The sequence below is a fragment of the Lagopus muta genome, chromosome Z (genome assembly GCF_023343835.1).
Source record: "Lagopus muta isolate bLagMut1 chromosome Z, bLagMut1 primary, whole genome shotgun sequence".
In the NCBI taxonomy this organism is placed as follows: Eukaryota; Metazoa; Chordata; class Aves; order Galliformes; family Phasianidae; genus Lagopus; species Lagopus muta.
Window position 1 is genome coordinate 37,005,935 of NC_064472.1, and position 19,448 is coordinate 37,025,382.

A 19,448-nucleotide genomic window follows, 5' to 3' on the forward strand; every position below is an offset into this window, starting at 1 on the left:
CTAGTACACAGACAAAGGAAATCAGGAAAAAATGAATTCCAAAGTGTTCAATGAATGTTAATTCAAGAAAGAAGACCTGGTGCTTCCACTTCTGCCTATCAGCACAGTGCAACAACACAACAGTGATCTTCAAAGTTCTTGACTTTGGTATTCATATTCTCTTTTTCATAGATTTCATATTCTCTTTTTTTTTTTTTCCCCATTTATTTCATATTCTCTTTTTTTTTTTTTTTCCACTTATACAATCCTTGTACAGTTTTTTCAATTTTTTCTCATGCAGCCATAAAAATTCTATGCTATTCCCATACTAAAATATGCTCATATACTACTTAAATATTCTCATATACTCTGAGAAGCTTGTTTCAGTGCTCTGTCATCCAGAAATTAAAGAAGTTCTTTCTCATCTTCAGATGAAGCTTCCTGTGTTCCAATCTCCTGCTGGAGAGGAGCTCTGCGGAGAGGGACCTGGGTGTCCTGGTGGATGACAGGTTGGCCATGAGCCAGCAGTGTGCCCTTGTGGCCAAGAGGGCCAATGGCTTACTGGGGTGCATTAAAAAGAGCATGGACAGCAGGTCGAGGGAGGTGATCCTCCCCCTCTACTCTGCCCTGGTAAGACCTCATCTGGAGTACTGCGTCCAGTTCTGGGCTCCCCAGTACAAAAAGGACAGGGATCTCTTGGAAAGAGTCCAGCGGAGGGCCACGAAGATGGTGAAGGGCCTGGAGCATCTCCCCTATGAGGAAAGGCTGAGTGAACTGGGTCTGTTCAGCCTTGAGAAAAGAAGACTGAGAGGGGACCTGATCCAGGTCTATAAGTATCTAAGGTGTGGGGGGCAGAATGGCAAGGCTGGACTGTTTTCAGTGGTGAATGGAGAAGGACAAGGGGAAACGGCGGGAAACTGCAGCATAGGAAGTTCAGCACAAACATGCGCAAGAACTTCTTTACAGTGAGGTGACGGAGCACTGGAACAGGCTGCCCAGGGAGGCGGTGGAGTCTCCTTCTCTGGAGATGTTCAAGACCTGCCTGGATGCCTACTTGTTTGACGTGCTGTAGGGAACCTGCTTTGGCAGGGGGGTTGGACACGATGATCTCTGGAGGTTCCTTCCAACCCCTACAGTTCTGTGATTCTGTGATTCTGTGATTCTGTGCTCATCACCTCTGCTGCTGGGCACCATCAGAAAGAGCATGGCCCCATTCTCTTGATAAGATTCCCTCTCAGTCCCTTCTTCAAGCTAAACAGTCCCACATCCCTTATCCTTTCCTCATATGCTCCAGGCCTCTAAAAATCTTTACACTGCTCCACTGGACTCTCTCCAGTAGTTCCCTGTCTTTCCTCAACTAGGGAGCTTGGGCACAGTACTCCAGACGTGGCCTCAACACAGCAGAGCATAAGAGATGGATAACCTCCCTCAATAAGCTGCCACACTCTTCATAATGCACCCAGGATACCACTGGTCTTCTTGGCCACAAGGGACACTGCTGACTCCTGGACAACCTGTTTTCCATCAGGACACTTAGGTTCTTCTCCACAGAGCTCCTTTCCAGCATATCAGCCCCCAACCTATACTGATGCATGCAAACCAGTTTGACTTGGTAGAAAGCCTTAGGTTACTCTAAATATTACATTGATAACACATTCAAAGTAATATCTTCAGACAAACTTCATATTCATTATAGGAAATCTAACAGCTTAGTTCTCTACACTGGGCTCAAAATCCCAATTTTGCACAATTGTTTTCAAAAAAGCTGTACAATAACAGTGGCTTACCCAGAAAAAAAAAAAAAGATTTAAGGACAACCTTTAAGATTTATTTTATAAGCCCAAGTAAAGATCTTCATATTTTAAAAAATCACAGAAATAAAATTGCCCTATGCAATTCTTTCTGCCACTAAATTCCCTCCAATGGAAAATTCAAGGTTTGGCATTCTCTAGTCAGTTGTATTTTGTTGTTTATAATATATCTTTATTGTAAGGGAAGTGTGAAAGGAAAAGCTTACCTCTCTGATTTTTTCAATGGCAGTGCTGAAAACATAAATAATAACAAGCCACTCCTGCACACTTGGTCTTGGTTCCATCTTCACCAACACAGTGTAAGTAAAGAGCACGAGAAAGGCCATGTATGCCATCTGAAAAACAGATGGTATATTATTCAGATGCGTGAAAAAATTTCTGCAGACATAATAACAAATGATTACCCTGAGTATAACCAAATATACTTTGAATACAATATATTCAAACAACTGGAGAACTTTAAAATTTTTTAGTCCAGCTCTTTAAAGCATTTTCTGGGGAAACCTAAAAATCAGCAAACTTGTGCTTTGGTGCTCAAAAGATGGAAACAGAAAATGAACTACTGCAGTGCATATTCAGTTAGGCCCCAGTCACAAAATATGAAATAGACTATTATCCATCTTTCTAACTATCTACCTATCTTTCTGTATAGATATTATTATCTGCACACTGTTAATTGAATATAAAGGCAGTACATTTATCCTGATCAAGTAGCCATTCTCAAAGTCAGTGTGAATCACAAATGGTTTGTAAGTGCCTTCTAAAATATAAAAAGAACAAAATCAATGGCAAACATACTTTAAAGGTATCAAAACATGCAATAAATATATCTGAGGTTAAAAACATATAAAGTAGTTGACTCTTATAGGATTTTTTCCTTGTTTGTTTTTTTTTTTTTTGATGGGTGTGCTGTTTCTATGCTTTTTTCAATAGCAGCTACGTGATTTTAGCTGAAAAGATTTTCATGCAATTGCGAGATTGCAAGAGAAATATTCACATCTTTTCCCACTCCTCCCCACCAGTTAGTCCATGCTGGGCTAAGAACAAGAACAAATGGTATCAAGTAGTACTTTAGAAATCAAGGAGAATTTTGGAAATCTAAGTTTTTGTGCAACGACAAACCGTGTGAAACCAGAATTTGACAATCGGTGCATTGTAGAACTCATAGATTTTTCTAGTGCCAGTCAGGTTTCCTTGTGCGTCGTCTACTTGACTTTCATCAGACGTGTGAGCTACCTTCTCCACATCACAATCTTTCTTTAAAAGGAAAGAGCATTTTAAAAGTAAGAAACCATAGCCTATGACAGCAAAGGTTGTGCTATGTTAGCAGAACACACAAATGCTTATGCTTTGTTCAGAATCTGTAAAAAATTACTCTAGCTTGATTTTATCTTGTTACAACCATTTCATTACCGTCACAGCTTTTCTACTATAAATACCTCTTAGTATTTGCTCTTATGATTAACAGGTAGAGATCAGCAGACCTAAACTTGGTCCTGTTTCTGACACGTTTCTCGTTTCAGCAAGACCTTTAAAATACAGACAAGTAGCAACTTCTATTTGACTTAAGTGTGTTGTCTAGAAATCCACTCACATCTGTGAGCCATTACGAAGCAAAGAAATAAGTAGCCTATTTCGGTCCATTGTACACGATCTAAATATATTTGCACATAAAATGTCAGGACAATGAAGTAATAAATACGAAATCCAGTTGCTATTTTTGATGTATTATATGCCTCATTAGAAGATGAAGACAAAACAAATATTCTGTCCCAAAATCTGTTTAGAAAAAAAATACATAATTTCTTCCTCAGCAAAATTAAAATAAAGGAAAAAACAAATCATTCTACGTTCACAGTTTGACACATGTACAAGAACCCTTCTCATGACACAAGAATTTGAGTTGCTGCAGACTCACAGCAGCAGACAGCTGGGAAAACAAACAAACAAACAAACAAACAAACAAACAAACAAACAAGAAAAAACCAATAATAACAGAAGAATTTGAAAGGAGTTTCAAGAGATGAAATGGAGTACCCTTACGAAACTATAGAGAGATAATAGCTGGTCAGGACGGGAGAAACCAAACTACTTCATTTTACTTTGTTTTAGTGTAAGTAAACTGTCTTGGCTAATATTGATGCTAAGACTTAATGTTAGTAGACATCTGCAGCATAGCATTTTCAGGACCTGGAGATCTATGTCCATTACACAACTCCTCCTTGAATTATGGGCAGAAAACTAAATATTTTTCCATCATCTTTGATTCAGAAAAGTAATAAAACAGAGAAATTGATATACTGAATCATCCTGACATACTCTCACCAGAACCTCTCTAAGCTAAAAGAGAACTTGTCCCATGAAAGACTTCAATATCCAAGAAAGCGGAATTTATAACTACATGTAAAAAATGTTCTATGTGTCACATGTACACTGATGAAATGATCTATACTTTTTTCTACTATATTTCATATTAGAGTATTTAAGAAAACTAGGCCAGACTTTTGTTTTAAACAACTGTCTGTATTAGAAGTTAAACCCATTGCTGGTTTAGAAGGGAAGCAGCCTTTGTGGGACATGTGAAAAAAGTGCTGCACTGCCTTCCACCAGACTGCAGGGGGTCCTGAAAGCAAGTAATTAAAACTCACCTTTTGTGTGTATCATAGCTGCTACCTAACCCCATAGAAAGCTCTTTCTGAGCTGACTATATTAGACAGGCACTGCAGGGAGTAAGAGATTTGAGCAGTTTTCCACATCAGAAATAAAAAACACAGGTGTGGCATTAACAGATCTGCAATTCTGCAGCAAAAGCCCTAGACAGTAATCCACTCTTATTTTATGCAAATTGAAAGTGAACTGAGAAGGTCCAAGGCAACCTATACCTCGTCTTCTGTAGGAAGAGCAAGACTGCCTGACACATTTCACTTGACAATCATGTTTTCACTGGTCAATGCTTTATCAACACTGATGTGCAGGAAGTTCTCTGTGTCTGATATCTGCCTCACACTGAAAAATTCTAGATGATTTTAATTCAAGGAATTGTGAAAAATGAGGAAAAAGGACAAACAACACTGCTTAGCGGAAGCCTGGAGGAATTCAGATCTTAATGGGAAAAATCTTCACCTATGCTAGAGACTCTCTACATTCAAATCCAAGGACTTTAGTGCAAATACAAGACCCCATAGAGTGTTTCAGTACTAAGTTTATGTGACCAAACCAAAAGCACATTATGCTTTAAATAATATGAAGACTTAATTAGACTCAAGAGACTGAGAATTAGAGATACCTTTGAATAAAGAGAGTAGAGAGTTTATACCCTAAAATAATAGCAAAATTGACTGACAGTTATAACTTCTGTATTCCTATGAGTTCAGGAATTATTTTCTCAATATGAGCAGTGCAGGACAGATTAAGTGACTTGCCAAAGGTCCATTCAGGTTCTGCCCAAACCAGGACTCAAAGCCCTACTTGAGAATCTGGTGCCATTGTTTCCATCTGAATGTTCCTCCCTCATTCAACAAACAGACACAAATGACTGCTTGTCACAGACTAACCAGAGACAGGACATCTTTAGTGCTGGCTGGGCTCTGATCACCATGGTAGCATGCGAACTGATGGAAGTCTTGAGACTGAGGCACATGAGACATTTCAGCCTTGCTTTTAAACTCCAGCATCAAGATAGTGGGAGGCAGGAGAATACTTATAATGACCTAAAAGAGGAATATGAGATTCAGAAAATTAATTCAGTAGTGAAAGCATAGTCCTGAGGCCAAAGATTGCCATGCACAGAGATAGCAAAAAAGCAGAGCTACTCCATGGCCTGGGAAGGAGTCACTACAGCAGGAACTGCCACATCACACTCCTACTGTCTGTGAAGAACTACCCACTGCTCTAGATTCTCAGAGAACCAGCAATGCAGTGCAGTGAGAGCAGGTGGGGAGGGATTAGAGGATGCTGAGGAGATGGGAACAGAGTCAACTCAGAATATGCATTCACCTTCTACTCCCCAACTTGCTTTTGCAAAGAAGTAAAACCAAAGCAAACACTGTCCTCCCTTCCCCTGTCTTTCTTTTCTTTCCCAGGTGTGCACAGTCCAATCCATGCTCAGGCATATCTACATTGGACTAGTTCATAACCATGCAGACACATATAAAGCACTTGAACAGCGTCTAAGTGCTCAGAAAGTTAGAGTGATATTACCTTAAACCAGGAGTTCTTCCGCATCTTCAGACGTCCCATCCACATATCAGTCAGCAGCATCTGTGTACAAGTATGAGACACAAAAGGCCGAAGGCCCACAGACACTGCCAGTTTTAAGCATGTCGAGTTGCTCCAGTTTTTCAGCTCATAGGTCAGCAACTTCATGGCCATTTGTTCATTTTGTTTGAATGCTTTCTCCAATATATCTAAAGCAAGCTGCCCAAATTCCCTAGAACAGAAAAGAATTATCAGTCACAATAACAGGGACCTGTCAAAACTCAGAATTACTACTGCAAAGAGTTCCATTAACTAAAGTTCAGTGAAAAATCACAGTATGTCTTCTCCCACTGCTCACATTGCTTTATCAATATAGAATCATAGAATCACTAAGGTTGGAAAAGACCTAAAAGATCACTCAGTCCAACCGTTCACCTATTCCCAATAGCTCCTACTAAACCATGTCCCTCAACACAACATCCAGTAATATAGATAAATACCATATATAGAGTAAAAAATAATTTGGGGGGTAAATGTAATTATTTAGTTCTAATCATAGACTTTTGCGACATCTTGTTTTCTAATTTTTTTAATTGTTTTGTTCCTAACCTCATTCAGTGATCAAAATGGATCCTATAAAATGCTGTGCATTTCCTTCAGCAACTCATCACTGTGAGGAAGCAAAGCAGATAGTTGTAAAAACCTCTTCTATTACAATAGTTCCTATAACATTTTTGTTGAGGAGACTCCGCCAGAAGATATACCTTCCTTTAAATTAAACTTTGGACTTATACACGTAACAAGCCAGAACAATTTACTGTACTCTGAATTGGAGGAATTATAGTTACAAAGCCATAGGAAACCCTGAAATGATATAACAAACTTGAAGAAAATTCTTGGACTTCATTTTTCATTTACTCAGATATTTCAGGAAAATACTTCCTTTTATGTGTTACACAAAGCAGGACTTAAGGACTGGTTTTACTTTGCTTATTACCAACTGTTAGCGCTGGTTTGAAAAGTTTAATACAGTTGTACCATAATGGCTTTTTCACAAATAAAGCTGATAAGGGAAGCCACAAAGGAAATTTCAACTTTCCACTTAACCATTTAGCAGTGAGATATGTATTTCTCACCTATATTTTCATTTTCAACTGTGCAACTAGATTACACGCTAGTAGATTTCCCTTAACACTTGATTAGACTGTGCACTAATACAGAGCTCCACTGTATGCTATAAACAATGCACAGCTGAAGGTATTTTACACTCTACAGTCTGCAGAATCACTAATCTTAAGCACTCCTTGTGGATTAAGAAAAAGGGAGAACTCATACTTTGAGTACTTCTTAAGTTCTTCTGAAGTGTCATCCATCATGTTGCTCTGTTTAGCTTCATGTGCCATTGCCCTGTAGAGTTTACAAGCCACAACCGCTTTGACCATGGCTTCCTCTCCGTGCTGCCAGAAGAACATTGCCATCTTCTGTCTTCTCATTAAAACTGCCCAAACCAGGAGGTCATTATAGGGGTAGATAAAACCAGATGACTCATAGTTTTCTGCAAATTTTATATTCTCTTTTAATTTCTTCTTAGACTTATGGAAACCAGTTGATTTTTCCTATAAATTTGTTTAAAAAAAAAAAAAAAAATCTCTGTGAATGGTTGAGGCTCATGTAAAGAAAACTGCAAGCAAACCCAAATTGCAAATAGTCAAGTGTTTGGTTTTCACATATATCTAAGTCATAAACCATAGCTAATATTATAGTCAGATTACTAGTGCTAAGAAGGGATAACATCTGCAGAGGAAAAACACTCCTTCCATTTACTGCCATCCCTTGTCTCCAGTCCCTGAAACACCAAGATACTACTTTTATGTACTTGAGTCACGACAAGAGAAAAAGCAAGAGGAAAATCAAATGTAGCCAAAGGACTTAAAATAGTTAAAGTTACTTTTTACTGTCTGCCACACATATATTGTAGAGTTTCTACACATTCCTATCTGGGTATTCTCTGCTAAAGGCAAAGAAAGTCTTGCTAAAGTGAGTTCATCCTGGCTCAGTTCTAATAAAACCAATTGAACTCGTGTAACTTCATGGTTACATACCAGATACGTAATACCTATGTGGTGACCTTTGCTCTTTTAACATTCTTTCCTTGATAGAAAATATTGTTGCCATTTTCAAGATATCAGAACTGTATCTCTTAGTGCAGTTACTTTTATAAGCAATCCTGAGAAAAAACAGGGAAAATCAGAAAATTCCTACTGCTATTTCCAAATATGAAGACTTCCAGCCACAACTGAATGCCACGGATTTTATTTACTTTAGTGAATAAAAGCCCTTATCCAGAAGTGGATTAAGGTCACAAAGTATCATGGGAGGAGTACGTTACTTTATAAAAAATAGGCAATAAAAACTTATAACAAAGTAACAGCCTGCAAGTATATGTCTTCAGCAAATCTTTCAGAAAACTGATCAGTAGACTAATTAGTTCTAAGAACAGTTCAGAACAATTACATTACCTTGCATTTGTAAGGTTGTGCTGTTCTGAAGAACTGAGAATGCAAGGTATTTTCAGGAGATCCCATTCTGCTACCCATCTGATTGCTCTGATGAAGGGAATGAGACAGGTTCTGCGAAAAGCTGGAGAGCACTCTCTAGATGAAAATGCAGACCACAAAACACACATGCAAAAAATCAAATTAGGGATGAAATTTATTCATTATTTATTAGTAATGAATTATAATTAGTAACCAGTATTTAATGCTGGTTTTGATGGTGCCTCTGAGTTATTCAGAGACTACTTGAGTCAGCCACCATTGTAACTACAGTAGGAGCACATACTGTCAAGATAAAAATGGCCTGTTTGACATTTAATTTTGAAATTTAAATCATACATATATCTCTAATTCTCTGAAAGATGACATACATATTTCCCCAGTAACACACAGTCCTCTACACAGAGTTTTTGCTACAATTGAATCGCCCAAACTGGATACTTTTCCAAATGCCTATCTTTATGAAAGGTTCCACAAGTTCTTTAACAGACAAAAATTTCCCTGAACTTTCTGCTGACCATTTTACGCAAATGATAGCATATCTAACATTTTGTCTAGATATCAGGTGCGTTTGCCTGGTCCATTTCCAATCTCTCCTCAGCTGACAAGTTTATAGACCTGTCAAGCATAGAATATACTTAACTTATGGTCTTCAAACAAACCACAATGACATCCTGAGCTGTTTTCAGGTGTCACGCTATGACTTTTCTTGGCTCCCCATGGTAAGCATTTCACAGAATTTACCTTGTGCTTTCTGCAGAGATTATTGTACAGAACTCGGAAGTGTTTCCTTGTGTAGCTGCTTCGATAAGCTTCCCCAAGGAGATACTCTATCACCAACCCAACATCAATCAAGGATATCCTATTATCTGAGGGAAGTGTGCTCTGAAACACCAAATGTCACAAGAATTTCATGATGTTATTATATGCAACATTCAACACTTGTTACTATGAGGGAATTCTGGTAGAAGGTGCAACTGACAGCTCTGGCATCTGTCAGAAAGAGTACACGTTCTTTAGGCATATGGAATTTCTCTGAGAAAGAGAAAATAAGGCACACTGATATTTTTAGCCTAAAAGTGTGACATCTGCTGTACACTGCATACATGTCACATAGGGACATACACAAGACCAGCTGTATTCAATGGTGAGAGTAATTTACTTCAGAATACTCACTGATACTTACCAGACAGACAGATAAAAATATTTTTTCTGATAACAAGAGACAACTGGCATTGTACAATTTGCTCATTAAACCAATTCATTAAAAACAAAGTAGTAGATGATGAATATATTTAATATTGTAGAGTAATTCCAGGAGACTGGAGTCTCTTGTAGAGGCTCAAGACTACCATGACAACTAAAACAAAAGCTTCACTTCCACATTCATTATATGTATCTTCCAAGTCTGTCACCACTTGTGTTTAAAACACCACTGATTGCCTGCTTACATTAAACGCACTTCCAAGACACAAGCTTTGTGACAAATTATTTGAAAAACAGGTTATCTGTCATATGGATGACAAAGATTATCAGCAAAACCTTAAACCATAACTCTTGGATTTTAAAAATGGGCCTTCCTGTACAGCATCAGAGGTTTTATATATTCCCAGCAGTCTACACCTCTCTGACTGTGAAAAGCCATTTTCTTCATTAGGCTGAGCGTTTTTCAGGAAACTTCACTGGCAACCCTCAGGATAACCAGTTAATGCTATCCATTCCTGAGAACAAGGGGCACCAACAAACACACTGAGTATTCTGGGGCATATCTCACAGGATAGGGCTTGGCTTGCTCTTAATGCTTGGCATTAAGGGATAGACCAGTATTTATGATTATCTGTATCCGTAGGTACTGCTTTGCATGAAAAAAAACCATATATATTATGCTTGTAGGGCAAGCTACAGTGTATTTATGCTCAAACACCAGCAACAAAGCTGGTCACATTAATGGAGAAAGTATTCTTAGTGTGGAAAGGTAGAATATATTTTCGAGATTGTGAATCTCTCTCTTCACCACATAAATTAGACCTCAAATATTTCCATCAGCATGGGAAAGGACAGCTTGCCATAAAAAGCAGAACATGCTGCACAGCAGCATTAACATGAAGGTTATCTACAAAAATAAACTTATCTCAGAAATCCGAGATAAGATGAGATAAGAGATGAGAGATAAGATCCGAGATACATGAAATCAGAGAATTCTGCAAGCAGTCATCTTTGTTTTTTTTGTTGTTGTTGTTTGTTTTTGTTTGTTTGTTTTTTCTTTCTTATCTTAGTATTCATGCCTTAGAAAGAATTAGCCAATTAACACAGTTTTGTATCTAGGCATTTCCTGTAGTGGAGACTAGACGCAGAAAGAATTGCTCATCTTTTCCCGACTAAGCAAAGCTGTCAGGTACAATAGATAATGGTAATAAAAAATAAATTAAATGTAGCTAAATAATAAGGCTTCCACTGAACTAATTCAGACAGAGCTCTGTGCAGTAGTCATCCACTGCCACCTTCTGTTCTTCAGGACTCTGCAGCACATTAATATATACGTTGTCACAACGTCTTTCTGTTACTGCTTAACAAGGAAAATCTTTCTTTAGCTTTAGGGGGAAAAAACTTGACAGCAGTAAGTATAATTATTGCACTAATTTACTAAATCTTTTGTGCAACCACTTCATAATGTCATTTCAGTAATTCAAGAAATAGACAGTCTGATCTATATGAACTGCCGAGCTTTGAAATTAAGGTACTGGACTCTGGGGAAAATGCAGTAGAAGGTTAGTTAATTGCTTGGGGGTATTAGTGGGATGAGGATAAAACTATTTAGTAGATAAAGGGTTTTAGTAATGAATTCATCGTTTCTACTATTTTGTATTCCCCAGTATTGTCTAATAGCAGGGTACCACTGGACACTGAAACTTTTAAGTTACTATTTTAGCTCCTCAGCTTTTCCTATATCCATTACCTGTTTCACATCTCGAATAAGGTGCTGCAAAAGTAAATTGGATGGTCCTTGTTTCTGTTATGTGAAAAGAAAAAAAAAAAAAGTAAACCAGCATGTCTCTCTACATTTGAAAATCAAAGAAGCTTGAAGATCTTCAGAATACACCACTGTGATTCATTTTCTTCCACAAACCTATTCAAAATAATTGATCATCAATCTGCAGCACTTCCACAATCTTCAATCTTGACATATGCTAAAAAGAAGCAAGTATAACTTTGGTTAAATAGCATACCATTTCCAGCAAGATAATCATACATCAAATACCAGACTAAAATTAGAGTATACTTTTCATAAGCTTCAAGTGAATATTCAGTCTGGTTTAAGTCAATGAACTGAAAAATAAAAAGATGGGACACATTCTTCATTTAAAAAAAAAAAATCATTGAAAAACATTAATTTCCAATTTTTTTTCCAAAGCCTTTTGTAAAAAATGTGGGCTAATCTGTTAAGCAGAACAGTAATCTTTCTACATATTTTTATCCAAAGTCATCTGTGTGCCTTCTGTAAGGCACTACAATACTCACTGTATTGTAGAGCTCATCCAGACGAGATATGGTAAGAAAACGGTGCATGTTCACTCCATGCTCTATTAACAGCTTTACAAAATCCACACGGTCCATCACTAAAGCATCCAGCATTGCTTGTTCCAATGCACCAACCTTGAGAAGGACAGAGACAGAGGGAAAGCCTGGAAAACCATCTTATTTTGGAGATGAAAAAAAAAATCCTGAACTGCTGAGAAACTCTTTATCACAATGATTCATCTTTATGTGTACTTCCAGCACACAATATGAAAGAAAAATATGCTGGAGGAAGCATCCTCACGAAAAAATCCAGTAGTGAGGGGGAGTACAACAGAGTCTCATAAACCCACTGTCTAAAAGGACTTTTACAGAAGATTATACAACCAAACTTGGATAAAACACATGAACACAAAGATGATCAGGGGGCTGGAGCACCTCCCATATGAAGACAGGCTGAGGGAGTTGGGCTTGTTCAGCCTGGAGCAAAGAAGGCTGCAGGGTGACCTCATTGCAGCCTTTCAATACCTAAAGGGAGCCTACAGACAGGAGGGGAATCAACTTTTTGAAAGGGTTGATAACTGCAGGATAAGGGGAAATGGTTTTAAGTTGAGGGAGGGGAGATTTAGGTTGGATGTCAGTGGGAAGTTCTTTACAGAAGAGTGGTGAGGTGCTGCAACAGGCTGCCCAGAGAGGCTGTGGATGCCCCATCCATCCCTGGAGGTGTTCAAGGCCAGATTGGATGGGGCCCTGGGCAGCCTGGTCTAGTATTAAATGGGGAGGTTGGTGGCCTTGCCTGTGACAGGGGGGTTGGAGATTCATGATTCTTGAGATCCTTTCCAACCCTGGCCATTCTGTGATTCTGTGATTCTGTAATACTATACTCTACAGTAGGATAATACTCTCCTACTCTAATTCACTTTAGAAGCTAATGTATGATAATGCTTCAGGCAGAAAGAGAGCCACTTCAAGGTACTGTATTTCAAGATCTCTCTGTAGAATTTTAAGTCCTCTAAAGCAGATTTCACATATGAGAGAGAATCTGGACTAGGATAAGGTCTCTAAAAGATGCTGCAGAACAGAGCTGTACCTACAACACTGTTCAAATTTTGAAACACTATAGTCACATTACCTGCACACAGCTTAATGGGATTTCTACATGCAAAACAGCAAAGGAGCTGGATATATGAGGAACACATAAGAAGATATCTGCAGAACTTAGATACACAGAAAATGCAGTGCAGTGAGCAGAATGAGAATGATGGCACCCAAACAGGACAGGTGCAAAGTTGGAATGCAAACGTACTCTCTTCTGTGCATGTACTCAGTTTCATGGGTGTGACTGTATAAGATAACCAGCAAATGTTATAAAAGTGAAAAGAAATAACTTCATAGAATCATATCATAGAATCACAGAATGGCCTGGGTTGAAAAGGACCACAAAGATCATCTAGTTTCAACCCCCTGCTGTGTGCAGGGTCACCAACCACCAGACCAGGCTGCCCAGAGCCTCCAGGGATGGGGCATCCACAACCTCCTTGGGCAACCTCAGTGTGTCACCACCCTCTGTGTGAAAAACTTCCTCCTAACATCTAACCTAAACCTCCCTGTCACAGTTTAAGACCATTCCCCCTTGTCCTATCACTATCTAGCCTTGTGCAGTGTTCCTGAATTACTCGTACTTCTTTCAGAAATATCTCAAAGTCTATTCTTGTATAAATTTCCTGGAGCAGTTACTCCTTGCACTGAAAGTTTGACTGCTGAGGTTTACAGCAATCCAGTAACTCCTAGAATGATGCTTTTTGTTGTAAAGTCCATTCCAGACTGAGATTACCTTTAAGCAGAAACGTAGTTACAGCTGGTCATAATCCTTACTTCTCAACTTTTAAGACCAGAGTGCTAAAAAGAAACGTCCACAATTTCTGCATAGTCACACACTTCCTTAAAGCACTTAAATGCACAGAAAAATACTATGTCTGCATGAATAATCACTCGCTTAAACGGATGATTAAAAATGTGTTCAAAAATTTCAACATCCAGCTGCAGTAATTGTGCACAAACTGTATACCCTTACAATTGCACTGGCTGAATGAGCATCTAGGTAAAAAAAAAAAAAACAAAAAAGACTTGCATATATATGTTTTGTCTTTTTTACAATTTGTGAAGAAAATACTGTTATTTAAGATTGTTTTCTCCTTGTTGAAAGAAAATTTTCAGGAATATGTTTCTTTGCAATTTCTTGTTGGAGAAGCAAAGAGAGACATGAGGGCTGTTTATTACAAGTTCTTTAAATCTTACTTGAAGAGGAGAATGTATTCATTATTTGAAAATGACTTTTCATTCAAAATGGTGCCAAACGAATGTACTGAAATAGATAGGAACACACAGACAGATCTTTTTTGAAACACATCTGAAGCAGAGGAGAGGAGCAGGGGAGAAAATCCATGATGATCAAGGTGTAAAAGAAACACGAAAAGGCATAAGGTTATTACAGACACAGTAAATTGATTCACTGCCTCATTCCAAACTACACAGTGTAGTGGGGAAGTTCCTACAACAAAGTTTTCTTTAGGGCAAATAAATCTAAGGAACTGTGTCAAATTAATCTGACAGTAGAAAAGATTTTAGAAGTCATGAGTAAAATGGTAGCAAATTGTCAGTACGGTGCTTCTCACTCTCAGGAAGCAGAGACAGCTGAAATTAGCCCTACTAACAGCATAATAGAAGATGGTAGAAAAATATGCTAATTTTTTAAAATAAACAAAAGTTGTCAATCTATGTATGTAAATATTGTCAGAACTTTCTAAGGAGAAATATAATTAAAATATGTTATGAAACAGCAAAAATAGAGACATGGGTAAATACAATAGAGTAAAAGAAAGCAAGACATTTATTTCATAAAATGAAATCATAACTACTAGAATTTTTACCTGGATACTGAGAATAAGGCTTTCTGACTATCACAGCATATTATCTCCATAAACTATGTTAGCAATGACTTTCTTAAAGGAGTTCTAAATGAATTATGTGGTCACAAGGCAGAAGGTCTTCTAATTGACTAACAGCTAACCACGTGACAGGAAGAACGGACATTGAGAAAATCCCACATACTGAATACTGCTTTGGCAAAAAATACTCGTAATAGCTAAACTGGTTGTGAAAAAGAACAGAAAAATCTCACAAAATTTGGGCCAACAAACCAATCAAAAAAGAAAAAAAAAGAAAAAAAAAAGATGAAATTTAATATTGGCAATCATGAAATACTGTGCACTTGAGTAAAAAAAAATAATAATCCACTTGCACAATATCAGCCTTGAAAGTACCTCAGAAAATACTCAGTGTACAGATACTAGTCAATTTATTTATGCTTAAATTAATGCAGAATCATATAAAAATGTTTCTATTTCACCAAATATCTCAACAAAGAACCCCATCTTGAATAGCGGGTACACCACCAGTTAGTTTACTGGCATGCAGGGACTAAGAAACTGTTACTCATTATTCCCCACATCCCAAAGAAGAGATGGCATCAAATGAAATTTTCACACAGCAAACAATCATTGACATCTATCATTCTTAGTTTAAGATCTCAGCCTTCCCTCTCAACTTTTTGTATCAGTTATATTAATTTACAGCTCAAAATATGTTTAACCTGCCACATATATAAATATGAATGAATGATGCAGACCCACAGGCCTTGTTAGAATACATCTTCAGAGATAAAAATGGCAAAAGCTTAATACTTTGGCTACTACAATAGCATAGAATTTAAAACAGGAAGAATAGATGCTGTCTGTTCTTCCTCAATATCTTACACAAATAGTGCAAATAAAGTTTATCAATATCTTGCAGTGAGACTGAAGAACTGCCAGAATAAATGCAAATAAAGAAACATACATGTTATAAAACAGATCTTGAATGAAGATACCAGAAAAAAATCAGTTCCCTTTATAGGGTCAAGCATAATAGCATATTAAAAAAAAAAATAAAAAAAAATAATAAAAAAAAACATTAAGGCAAGAATATGTACACATACTTGTTTATACACAAATCTTTTCCATATCTTCTTTTTTGTATCCCATAAAACAAAAGTCTCTGTTGCACAAATACTATTAAGGTTATGTGGTCAATCACTCAAAAGCTATCACATAATTCATCACCATGAATAATGGTACAATTACTCACTGCACAATCATATACAGTGTTTTCCTAGAGGGGAAACCAGCTCACTCAGTTCACACAGTGAATAATGCTCACTCAGCAGGCAGCTATTCAACATCTTGATCTAGTCTTATGGTTTCAGATTTGGATCACCCTTTATCATTTGCACACTATTCAAATACCAAAAAATAACTGGGAAAATTCCTTCTTTATTTTTCAGCGAGCACTGATCACCGTTCTTACTATTGATTTTTTTCCTCAAGATTATTCTGTGATCACCAACACTTCATGGATAGTGAACTGAGCCCGAAGAGGAAACAAATTTAATTCACAGATGCCCAAACATCTCAAGCATAATAGTCACATATCCAGCTCTGTACACCACAGAGTTGTATAAAAAGGGATAAAGAGTGCACTGAAGATGTATAAGAACTAGTGATCAATAAATTCAAGCCTTTTTTTTTTTGTTAAGCAATCAACTTGGTCAATTAGCAAAATACATATATTCACTGTCTGTTATACCAAATTTAGTCTGAAAAGTTCTCGGAATAGCAAAATCAATATTGTAATTCTTAGAGGGCAAAACTTACTTAAAATGTAGTTTTGGGAGCTTCAGATGTCATTTCTTTAAGAAAAAATTTACTTTTGAAATCAGTGGGAAGACCCAGCACTCTCAGCGTTTCCTAATAGGAGAGATATTCCAGTTTCTTAATCGTATTTGTGGTCCCATGTTGGACTCCTTCTAGTAGGTCCACATCTCTCTTGCACTTGGGGACCCAGAAATGGACACAGTCCAAGTGCAGCCTCAGCAGTGCCTCAGTAGAGTGGTCACCTTTCTGGATCTGCTAGCAGCACTGCCCAACACAGCTAAAAATACTGTTAGGCCTTAGCCTGCTAAATGGCAAGGGCTGCTGACTCATATTCACCTTGGTGTCTGCCGGGTCTTTTTCTGCAAAGCTGAGCCACAGTGCCATATTAACAACAGTTTCTTCTACCTGTCAATACCATAAAGTATTCAGTATTGATCCTGGAAGATCCTAATTTCCTAGATCTAGGAAAACAGAGACAATACTCCTTCAGGAGTTAAGTCTTTCAGGAAAAAAATGTACTCTGGATTACAAAGAAATGTCCATGACAATCAGATATTGTCAACACAGCCTTGAAAAATATACATCCAGAAGGATCACTGAAGCTATTTTGAAAGGCTAGCAGTGAAAAACATAGGAATTTTAGAAAGAATCTCTTTTCTAGGTAAACACAGCACTTGATTCTTCATGTGATGCCCTCTGCATTTGAACACTTTGAAGTTTTAAGGACAATGACTCTCCAAAATCAGAGATCATAACTCCAGAAGACTGAATCCAAGCACCGTACCACTCCTTAGCTAAAGCCTGACAAATGCAAATTATGCCAAATCAGTCACCACAACAAAATGTAAAGACACTGTGAAAAAATAAAATATAAAAGTACCTTCCAGTGTTGTCCATAAACCAATATATGTTTCTTGGCAATATCTAGCTGGTTCCAAGCCAATGCCAAATTCAGCTGATCTGATGCAGACATATTTGTACCTAGGAAACAAGTAAAAAAACCAGCAGTTTGCACGATCGATATTACTCCTTCGCTTTGGAAAGGTAAGCTGACAAGACTGCATGTCAGACAAGAACTGTATTTTCAAATATGTACCTTTCAGGAGTGCAGTTAGAATTGACAAATCAATGTCTTGATGTTCTTCAGACTCCACATCAAGTATAGTTATCTGTTAGAATTGCAGAAGTACACTATTTGAGGTGTGATTATTTCTTCTTGGCTCTGGTAGATTAAATCATACACACCAACATAAACACTGGCAAAGCCCAGACTAATTTTCCTTTGTTTCAGAAAGGAAATGTACCATTTTGCATGTAATGCAATAGCATCCAAGACCAACTGCCATCAACCTACTGCATAATAACATGAGTCTATTTCTTTCCAATTAGCTTTAAAGCTCTGAAATATAAAAATGCAATATGATAAATAACTACTCAGCTTCCAAGTAGAGAACAGACACTTTAACAAATTAAAACAAATAATAACAAAAACAGAATGGATAGTTTCCATTTTAGTAATCTCTGTCATTATTCCTAAAACAAATATTTGGCAGCCCTAAATGAGCTCACAAGTCACTAAACATGCCAGCATATTTTGAAAATCCCTATGCTCTGTGACAAAATCAAGCACAATACTATTATGAGTAGAAGAATGGATATAAACACTTCCAAATTACAAAGAAAACACTACTAAATGATTTAAAAAGTAAAAATTACTTTATCTTTCTTGTGAAAATAAAGATGCCTACCCTCAACTAAAATCAGAAAGGTTGTCATTTCATAAGCAGCCACTGAGATTTCCAAAGTTAACTCCTAAGAAGCATCTGTGGAGCTGCCTAAAATATAAATCAGCACAGACTCTTTTGTGTCACTTTTATTTTAGGGATAACATTATTACGTTTACAACTGTGGTGTCAATCAAACACAAAAAGGGCAAAAAAGATTACAGCAGATGAATATATTGTAAAGTCAGAGCATGAATCCCACTCACAGACTTTCTGTGCTCCATGCATTCCATCAGAATGTGAAATAGATGACTGGACTGTTTCTGTCCCAAACTAAACATGTTTTGAATCATTACTAAAACCTCCTGCTTCACTTGAGGGCGCAGCTCCCTGAAAAAAGAGATACACAAGCTAAAATATTGTTGGCTACTTCTCCCCAGTCCAAATAACATCTAAGGAAGAGGAGAAAACTGTGCTGAGCAGAGCTGTCTTACTGCTTCCTTCGTCCAATAAAAGAAGGCAAAGATATCCTATAACATCAATTATTATTTACACAGACATTTGCTCTGATCATACATACTGGAAATAAAAGAAATGAGAAGTTAATTTTCAAGGGACTGTCTGTGCATATAGAGCAAACAATCACTGAAATTTTAGCAATCATCTTCATTCCTTCATATTAATTTATAAATAAATTCAATTCCTCATTATTTGTTTATTAATCTTAATGTATCTTTTTTTTTTCTACACCCATTTTCCCCTTATTTCTCTCTGCTAACATTGCTGTTTATATTCTTCTCTCCTGTTCAAACAACCAGTTCTTTTTAAAGATCAAGAAATACGGAAGGAAAAGAAAGTGAAAAAACTTCTCATTGCAATGTGTTAAAGAAAAATAGCATGCTCAGAAAAGGATAT

General features: G+C 37.2%; 1 protein-coding gene across 6 annotated transcripts in view; it reads right to left on the minus strand.

The window, feature by feature from the left end:
- TRPM6 (transient receptor potential cation channel subfamily M member 6) overlaps positions 1-19,448 on the minus strand; it is a 92,564-nt gene that overhangs the window by 38,347 nt on the left and 34,769 nt on the right. For 2 of the 6 annotated variants that reach the window (XM_048931937.1, XM_048931935.1), the window contains exons 9-20: positions 18,800-18,923; positions 17,906-17,978; positions 17,690-17,790; positions 12,062-12,196; positions 11,499-11,552; positions 9,287-9,427; positions 8,507-8,641; positions 7,323-7,603; positions 5,991-6,219; positions 5,345-5,500; positions 2,913-3,047; positions 1,997-2,125 (exon numbers count right to left, since the gene is read on the minus strand). In XM_048931937.1, coding sequence (XP_048787894.1) covers positions 1,997-2,125; positions 2,913-3,047; positions 5,345-5,500; positions 5,991-6,219; positions 7,323-7,603; positions 8,507-8,641; positions 9,287-9,427; positions 11,499-11,552; positions 12,062-12,196; positions 17,690-17,790; positions 17,906-17,978; positions 18,800-18,923 — 1,693 coding nt within the window. Of the gene's footprint in view, positions 1-1,996; positions 2,126-2,912; positions 3,048-5,344; positions 5,501-5,990; positions 6,220-7,322; positions 7,604-8,138; positions 8,215-8,506; positions 8,642-9,286; positions 9,428-11,498; positions 11,553-11,669; positions 11,731-12,061; positions 12,197-17,689; positions 17,791-17,905; positions 18,032-18,799; positions 18,924-19,448 lie in introns of those variants that run through there. The other 4 variants (XM_048931936.1, XM_048931938.1, XR_007373982.1 and 1 more) reach the window with 4 other exon arrangements.